The sequence below is a fragment of the Rhinolophus sinicus genome, linkage group LG04, assembly GCF_036562045.2.
Source record: "Rhinolophus sinicus isolate RSC01 linkage group LG04, ASM3656204v1, whole genome shotgun sequence".
In the NCBI taxonomy this organism is placed as follows: domain Eukaryota; kingdom Metazoa; phylum Chordata; class Mammalia; order Chiroptera; family Rhinolophidae; genus Rhinolophus; species Rhinolophus sinicus.
Window position 1 is genome coordinate 73,972,271 of NC_133754.1, and position 9,639 is coordinate 73,981,909.

General features: G+C 38.9%; 1 protein-coding gene across 1 annotated transcript; it reads right to left on the minus strand.

Annotated features, from left to right (window-relative positions):
• Positions 1–1,374: 1,374 nt before the first annotated feature.
• On the minus strand, positions 1,375–6,805 carry TRIML1 (tripartite motif family like 1). The gene is made up of 6 exons (XM_019712309.2): positions 6,380–6,805; positions 6,038–6,133; positions 4,813–5,043; positions 3,759–3,781; positions 3,476–3,573; positions 1,375–1,925 (listed from the first exon to the last, which is right to left on the minus strand). Exons 1-6 carry the CDS (start codon positions 6,803–6,805, stop codon positions 1,375–1,377), a joined length of 1,425 nt encoding a protein of 474 aa, XP_019567868.2.
• Positions 6,806–9,639: the final 2,834 nt, after the last annotated feature.

Sequence of the window (9,639 nt, forward strand, 5' to 3'; positions counted from 1 at the left end):
CTAAGTATGTGATATCAGGGTGAAAATGCAAATAGAAAATACAGAGAGCAGAAGAGGGCATTATCTTGGATCCCAAGTCTAGTTCATGTCTGCTGCCCTGCCTTTGAGGGCACAATATTAGAATATATAAGGTTGAAAAGGAAAGCAGATCTAGATTAATGAGAAGGGTGAATACAGTCCTTACGACAAATCTAGTTCCTTACTGACCTCTTCTGTGATTTTGTATGCTGGTTAACAGGTTCAATTACCAATTTTCCCCCAACTTAGTCTCTAATTTACAGACAAAAATCTGTGATGAACTTTTTCTTCATAATTATGCAGCCATGCATGAGGGTTACATGCTATCAGTTTTCCTGTCTGAGGCTGAAAGCACTGACACTCACTCACTTCTCTGAATGGTAAGAGGAGGTAAAAGGGTATACCCTCTGTGACTGGTGACATTCTGCAATGTGAGCAAGAAGGGAGACATGAAGAAAAAACAAAAACACTGCAGGGACAGAGTACTAAGAATGGGGAACATAGGTGCAGACCTCCAAAGGAAAGTGGCCTCAACCAACCAAAAGAAGCTCCACTCAGACTCCACCCTCTTCCTCACAAATCCTGGGATGCTGAGGTAGCAAGTAGACTTGATTTGGCCTTCCAGAGATTAAAAGCCATCTGCTCATAGCAGATAACAAAAACACAGAGAATAACCTTATATCAAACTCAATAAAGTCACTTGGCACCCACAGCCTTGATATTAAATAGAGACGTTGCTCTCATCTTTGACTATATTACCAAACAGAAGGTTGTGGCATCTTATGATTATGGTAACATGAATGATATGATAATATTCATACATATATTTGCAGTGTTCTGAACAATTAAGCCCTTCTCAGTACAAACCCTGCAGGTCCCAGGTGTTGGACAGGAGAACCCATACATCTGGCCCCATGGAGGGGTTATGATTGCCCCAGTGTGCAGAGCTCTGCACGTGGGATAAAGATACATTCAAGCAACAGTTTCTTAGAGTCAAATAAATAAATGCACTTTTAAAAAATGACATATATTTATAAAACTGGCCTATGACAGTGGGATTTGGGTTATCAGGGGCTAGGTCTAACTCTACTGTTTTAGTGATCAGCATATACATGGGGCAGTCTAGATAATGAATTTGGTTAAAGACACAGGATATGATTGGCTTTGTCCTATTGATGTTAAAAGTTGATTGTCCAATTTGGCTGTTCATTGCAGGCTCAAGTTAATGGAAACTCTTTAAGGGGGCTTTTCTTTCAGATCACCTGATATTAATAATGTCATGCATTAATCATCTTAATGAATAGTTATCTATTGGTTTTAGACGTCATCTACAGGGAAGGCTCAGGGGCATCTCCCTCAGACATAGCTATTCAGTGAGCAAATGGTAAGAGGGCCTGTGTTTGTCCCTTCATTTGGGAGGCAAGGAGAAAAGATGGGCCTGAGAGCCTCTTGGAAAGAGACTGGAGGGAAGCTATAGATGAGGGACTCTTCCATCACATTGTAGAATGCTATATGTCCAGCCTCATAGTCTAAGAACACACCAACCTTATGCACAGGCTCTCTGACATGTTGACCCTTTAAAGGGGATGAAACCCAAAGACTGTAATCATCTCCAATTTTTAAGCCTATAAGTGAGAAGAGGTCCCCAGCTGGCTTTGGGAGATTCCCCTTTCTGCTCACAGAGTCCTTACAGATGCCCACTTCCCACTCGGTCTTGTTGCCCACTTCCACCTCCCAGTAGTGTCTCCCGCAGGTGAAGCTCTGAGCACCTAACACGGTTGCAGACTGGTCAAATCTTTCTGGGTTGTCAGGTAACTGCTGTCGGATCCCTCCATATTTCACACTTTTCAGATCCTCAGACAAGACAAGATAGGCATTGGCTGTGGCTGGATCCAGAATTATATCTGCTGCAAGAAGAGAAAAGAATGAATCTTCCTTTACATTATTGAAAACCCTCTTATATGTGTAGAATTAAAATTAAATTCTTAATATTCGCTCCTACTTTTAAAAACATAATTTAGGTGAGCGTGGTGGGTGGGGATTTTTGTTTTGTTCAGAACAGAATCTCCTAACTCTTCTTTTAGTGTTTAAAACAAACAACAACAAAAACAAACAAACAAACAACAACAACAACAAACAGAGCAGAGAGGGTAAATCTCTGAAAGGAAACAGAAGAGAGTCACGTGGTGAGTGATGGTCAGCTTGTTTGAGTGGAAGAGAGGAATTTCTGGTAATGAAATGGAAATTGTTCTGTTCACAAGACAGTTTTAGGACTCAGAGCTATTTATCCACACAGGGAGTACCCTTTGTCATTTGTATTAGCTTCAGCCAACATGGGTTTTGGTTCTTCAGGTTGGGTGGGAAAGGAATATAAGCAGTTATCATTTGCTGAACTCTTACTTAGGCAACTAAGCATTTTCTGTACCTTACCCAAGCGTTATTAATTTATTTTCTATTGTTATTAAGAGAAAACTGAGGTTCATAAAGGTTAAGAAACTGGACCAAGATTACAAAATTACTAAGTGCTCGAATAGCAATTCCTCATCAGCATTTTTTCATTATGTCAAGCTTTACATGTAGCTTCCTATAAATGAGTGCAACGCCCGGTGACCTTTAGATGAAGCTCATTGTGAACTAATGAGAGACAGACACCCTCTCCCACCATCCTGAGAAGAGGTCACAGAAGAGACCTCCAGTTTTCACTGACTCTCCAGACAAAATTAGGTACCCCATCATACAATTGTATATTTTTATTTTTAAATCAAATCCTAATCATCACTACTCATCTGTGATTAATGTCTATCTTTCCAATTTCGCTGTAAGTTCTATAAAAGCAAAGGCAAGTCTGTCTTATTTGTCAGTGTAAGTATGCTCAGAGCCCAGCAGCCTAATACCAGGCACACAGTAGACACTTATCAAATATCTGTCCAGTCCAAAATTCATTAGGCCTTCCTCTAAAAGTCAGATTGTGGAGATACAAGTTGAGAATTTATGCTGACCTCCTTGTTCTTAGTTAGCCTAAATATCTGGAGTATTCTAAAAGGATAGTTATCTGTTCCCTCACTGGGATTCAAGAGTTTCTCAGCTTCTATCCTGACAAAAACAGAGGTAGAAATGCAGAAACACCGAGGAAGTGTGTGTGTGTATGTGCAAGGTGATTGAATGGTCAAAACAGAATGATGAAAAGAAACAAAGGACCAGGACTCCTTAGAAAACAAAGCTAGGCAAATATCAAACCAGCCTCACTGCCGCTATGTGCTCCAGCAGAGAGGTGGCCTGTGGCCTGCCTCCCCCGATGTTTCCTGCTGCCTCAGGATGCCTTCATGGAGATCCTGGCACCCAGATGGTGAATATTCTATTTTAGAAGAATCTGCCTAAGGGTTCAGTTGCATCCCTTAATACATACTGAAGTTAACTCTGGAAACCACCGGAGGTTTGACAAATCAGGCTGACTTACTGCTGAATTTTCTGAGCATCTCCCTCATTCCAGTGATACGGCACAGACTCAGTTCTGTGATGGTAGTCTCTGGACACTGAAGCAAGAGTGGCTCACTCCTACAAGAGAGCAGGGACAGTCGCTGTGTCTCCTCTGCACAGACCACATGGCCTGCTCCAACCTCAAAGCCCAGTTTATTTTGCCCCAGGAGCATGGACACTTTCATCTCCACTCTGTTCCCAACCTATTTCACCAGCACCACGTCCCTGTATCCAACATAACTGAACACAGGATGGACACCTACCTTTCCAGGGTTGCTTTCACATCCTAAGGGTATAAAAGAAAAAACGTTAGTATTTGTGCACTTTGATCACTAATGGACACTGAATTCATGTTGGATATAGTCCTTTTCAATTTTCACAGAATCTGCTTCCTTTGGCGCTAGAATACCTGGAGTGGGAGAGCATATGGTAGAAAAATAATCTCCTGCTTCTTCTAGGGGTGAATTCTTGTGGACATGAGATATTTCCCAAATGACTGGAGACTATTTTGTCCTTGTCTTTTTCTCATATCTTCACTTTGTCCAGAGAACCTGTGTCTGACAAAGGAGCCAAACTATTGGCTGCATTATCCAATGTCTCAGGGAGTCAGAGATAACCACAGGGCAGTGGCCAGGGAAAGCTGAGACTGAACCTGTGTGCAGTTGGAGTGGGTTATTGGGAAGGCACACAATTAAATAGTAGCATTCTGTGGAGCCAATCCAGGAAAGAGATCTGAAGCTGGAGTTTGCTCTCATAGCTTACGTTTGAGAAGGTTTGGACAATGCAGTAGTAGCCTAGGATGGCAGTAGAGCAGAGATGGTGACAGATGTGGGCTCTGCACATAAGATATCTGGGTTCAACCACCTACTACCTATTTGACAGGCAAATTACCTAACTTCCCTAGGTCTGAGTTATTGAATGAGTGCTACTATAAACCCATTTTATAGTTAACAATCTCCTATAGTATATGTCATCATAGTATTTAACTTCATCAGGACTTTGTGAACATGATATTTAATGCACCCAACATATAGTCAGTGCTCACTAAACTTAAAATGTTTGACAAAGCTGAGGCTGCAGAGAGGCAGGCGCAGAAGACATTGGAGTCATCATCAGCCTTGGTTTGAATAGGCATCCCTCTTTTCTTTCTTTGCCTCAACAAGACTTCATTTATACTATATAGAATGCTAGTTCTTTAGGAAAACTATTTCTGGACCAGAACTGAGTTTTTTAGGTAAATAAACAAAAATGTATTTTGTATGACTTGAAATATTATATCACTACATATTTTTTCATTGATTTCCCCAATATTCTTACCTCAAAAGATTCTATAATCGAATTCTGACATGTGGACTCTATCTGTCCAATCATTTTGCTTAAGCTTCTTACTTGCTGGGTCAGCTTGATCTCACTGTCCCTCAGTTTCTTCAGGTTCTCTCTTTCCTCTTTTTCCAGTAACTGGAGCTGCAGCTGCTCCTCCTCTTTCAGGAACTGGTGCATTTTTATGTATTCTGACACAACAACTTGCTTGCAAGTCTTTGTCTCTTCCTGCCATCACGAATACACACACACACACACACACACACACACACACACACACACACACACACACAAGCAATATATTAAAGTTAGTAACAGAAATGCCAATGTCGATTTTAATCCTTACACTATCCTCGAATTGCACCAATTCTTGAAACCCGAAACATAATGTATATATTATATTGACTAGCTGAGTGGATAATTTGATATTTTAGGTGTGTTTAGATAGATACAATAGTAAAGAAAACCAACATTTATATCCCAAGGAGGTTCTTTTTCTAGTTGGAACAAACAAAAATAAACAAAAAAATGTATGACAGATGGTGATCACTACCATTATAAAATATAACACAAAATAAGGACAAAAATTACTTTTAAAAGTGTCTGTTCATTTATTCCACAAATATTTGTTCAATGGATCATGGACTAGAAATAAAAATGTATACCACAAATACTCCAATTTAAGAACTCAAAGTTTACTGGAAGAATCAGATACACACATATCTTTTTTTAAATCTCAAAACATTTAGTTATTTGCTTTGATAGACAGCTCAAATTCAAACCTGGAACATTTGATCAGGTGTAATAATCCAAACTACGATTTTGCCTTTATTTCTCTCTCTTTTTTCTTTTTTTTAATTTCCATTATTTTTCCCCCAACACATTTGAGGTATTACTTTTTAAAATTGATTTTCATCCTATGTTATATGTCTATAATTATAACTTGTATTTTAAATAGTATAATCAGAATCAAAATAGAGGTGCCCCAAGAGGGGAAAAAAAAAAAAAAGGAAAAAGCCAACCTGGGGATGGAGAAACTGAGCTGAATCTTGAGATTCCAAGCTGGACAAGCTGAGGCGGGCAGCCCAAAGCAAGGATACTGCATATTGTAAGATTGGGACTGAAAAAATGTGTCATTTTCTCCTCGCATGTCACTAAGATCCCTTTGCTACCCCCCTTCATAAAATCATACACAAGATGCAAAAGTAAGACAGTTACTAACCTTACACAACATCACTCTCTCCTTCTCGTGGGTTAATATAACCTGAGTTTCCTTTTTCTTTTTACGCAAAAGATTAAGGATTTCCTGGAGTTTCTCCTGCGATAGAAAAAAACACTCTGTGGCAAATTAGCAGTTCACAAGGTCGTGAAATGGTCTTGAGGACCAATAACAACGAGATGATGGGGACTCTACAAAGAAAGGATAAAACAGAATCCATGACAAGTTTGTGGGCTGGTGCCTGAAGATCAGCACCTATGATCGTCACCAATAGGCAATGTTGTGAGAATTAAGTGATGGAAACTGATTTGTGTTCTGAGATTTATATTGAATAGTCAGTCTTACTTTGTGATGTTCCTCAGCCTCACTCGAGAGATACACTCTGTTTAATCCATGACACTGAGTTGAGAAATCGTTTATACCCTGCTCATCATCAGGGGACACCTGAGTAGCTTCCAGCATTCTCCCATAGGGGCCTTGTTTGCCCTCACTCTGCAGCACCTGGGATCTGAGTTGCTTGCCGATACCAGCCAGCCTCCCCAAACGCTCATTGGGCTGGAAATGAGGGGCCTCCAAGGTCCTCCAGCACTCAGGGCAAGATAAAGGACTGTTATGTTTCTTCCAGCTCCTCAGGAGACACACAAGACAAAAGCTGTGCCCACATTCAGTGGTCACTGGGCTGGTGAAATAGTCCAAGCAGATGAAACAGGTCAGTTCTTCCCTGAGATTCTCCATCAGATCTGCTGTAGACATTTTCTCTAAGAAGGACATCCGGACAAGGTCACACCACTATTCTGGAATTAATAAAGTCCTCTCTCAGATTTTATTGTTTTGAGTAACAAGTGAGTGATCAGTTGCTATCTTGTTAATACAAGAAACTCTTACTCTCCTGTGCCTGATTTCACCAGTTGACATACACTCTCCCAACACAAAGCCAATTATGACTTAATGTGGAACTCCTGTACACTGGGTTCATAATCAAGCCCAAACTTTTAAGGAATCTCTCACTGTCAAAGCCACATGCTGTAACTAATGATACTTGCTCCTAACAGAGTTCTCATTTTGAGAGTTGGTTATTGTATAGAAACAGTACCAAAAAAGCATTTAAGCACATGGGTTTTAGACTGGAAGTTTGGGTAATTTGGTGTAAGCCAGGGTAGAAATTTAAATTATGAAGATCTTTAGTAACATCTGAATTACATGTATGGTCCAAATCTTTTGAAAAACTCCACTAATGAAATCTAGTTGAGAAACTGAAAGAAGAAAACTCTTAATATATATGTCTTTTATCATTAGGCCCTTTTCTGTGCTTGACCAAAGTCGAAAATCTTTTTGCTCCTTTATTAGGTACTGTGTCCTTTCATTTTATTTACCCCAATAAAATGAGAACAATTTCACTGAGGATTCCCTAACTTTAGATGTACAATGGATTACCACTTATATTTATTGCTTTTCCCTGAAAAACATGGTATTCACCTCTCTGCCACCATAGGAAGCATCTAAAACATCATTTTTGTTGGAAGTTGCCTCAAGAGATTATTATACTATGGAGTGGATGGAAAGAATTATTTTAGTATAAATATAATTTTGCTCACTTATTTTCATTCTTTGAAAATATCTAGACTCAGCTTTCTTAGACCCCTATTTGTCTTACTAGGAAGAAATTAAATCTGCAGACATTATTTTTAGACCTATAAAAAAATAAATGTATAGCATGGTAACCAATGAGATTGGTGCCAAATCCTAGAAATGCACTGTGCCATATGCTCAAGAGTCAGTTCTTGTCTTGGCCCACCCTCCTTCACTGTATGCCAAAAGGTAACACCTTGAAAGCTCTTTCTCAGAGTTTAACCAGTTCCACCCTCCTACAAAGTTCATCATACCTTATTTCCATTTTTATGCTTTCACTCTTCAGCTTGATAACCTTCGATGAGTCTCCATTACCCATGTTATTTCATTAATTACGTTCTTTTATGGTTCCAACTAATCCTTCTTTCCAACTTATCTCCAACAGGATGTTGGGTGTTATCTTGAAATTTTGTTAAAAGTTTTCTGGACTGAAATGGTTCTTCCTCCACCTTCCTTCATCCTAGTTAAAACCCATTTTTCTTAAGTAATTAATTCCAACTATTTTAATTGTATGTCTTTTAGCATTTGTGAATTACTAGGATGATCATTTATGCTTAAAAAAACAGATTATGTGTGTGTGTGTGTGTGTGTGTGTGTGTGTATGTGTAGAAAGAGAGGTATCATCAGTTTGGGGTCATGAAACCTCTAATGCTTAGATAGTTTTCTAGGCTAGTAACTGGGGCAGAGCTTCAAAGTATTATTAGGAGTTAGTCTTAAATAAGAGTCTTGCAAAAAAAAAAAAAAAATCTATAACAACATTAACTGCCTTCATTGGAAAAAGGATTTATGAACTATCACCTACATTCAGTGTGTTATTCCCACACAAATCAAGAAGGAGTCTTTAACATTGACCAGGTTCATTAGAATAAACCTCACAGTAGAGTTATGATACATCACAGAAACTGTATTCCAATTTGGAATTGGTAAACTAGCATGTTCTAAGTTCAAGCCACACTGAGTTGTTCCATCCCACCTCTCTCTTCCAAATAAACTACTTTCATAAACTCCTTAATACAATTGCCATATTTATCAGTTATTAGAAAAAATCATTTCAAATAGCAAGGGCTCAATTTTTCTTAAATAAGTTGTAAATGAACAAATAGAGGAACCATATTATTATAGAACCATGGTCTTTTATTTAGCTGGAAGCCAAGAGATCATATATCCAACTGTGTTTCATAGATAATGAAGAAAAGTAAGACTTGAATAAACTGAATTGATCCCTTGAATACTTGCTTCCTATAAATGTCAAGTCAGAAATAGGAAACTGGGTCGCCTACCTCCCAGCCATTTTCTTTTGTCAACACACTGCACTGCATCTCACTTGTCTGTGATAGCGTGAAATTTTCCAGTTATCTCAATGAAATAAATACTGCTCAAGTGCTTTCGAAAGGAAATTGGACAACTCTCATTATGGTGTGACATTGTGACAGGTATCTGAAATACACTCACTATTGGGAATGCAGACTTCTTTACCATCTCTCTGAACATGTTGGCTAGGCTTACTTCATAAATGAAGAAATTCATAGAGTGGACCAGCCATCCCAAAATGCATTACACCAACCCTCAGGGCATTGCATTGCCACACATGATTTCTGAGATCAACAACTCAAACAGCTTCTTCTCTGCTGTCTCCTCAGGAGGTGATAATAGGGATACTTCAGGATGTCCACAGCCATAACTGTCACCCATATGCAATTAGGGTTGGAACACAAAGAAAAGAAAAACCTTACAGATATAGTGAGAGTTTATTTATTGGTGAAGGCAGTGGGGTTGAGGAGACTTATTTGAGAAACTATCTTGTTTGAAAGCCTGGTTTTAAAAATATGTCTGTCATTTCACGTCAGTGTGGAAACGATAGATTATCTAAAAAATTGTTTAGGACAAGTTGGATAGCCATCTGGAAAAAAAAAAGTTGGATCTCTACCTAACAAATTACACCAATGTGTATTCCAGATGTGTGTGTGTGTGTGTGT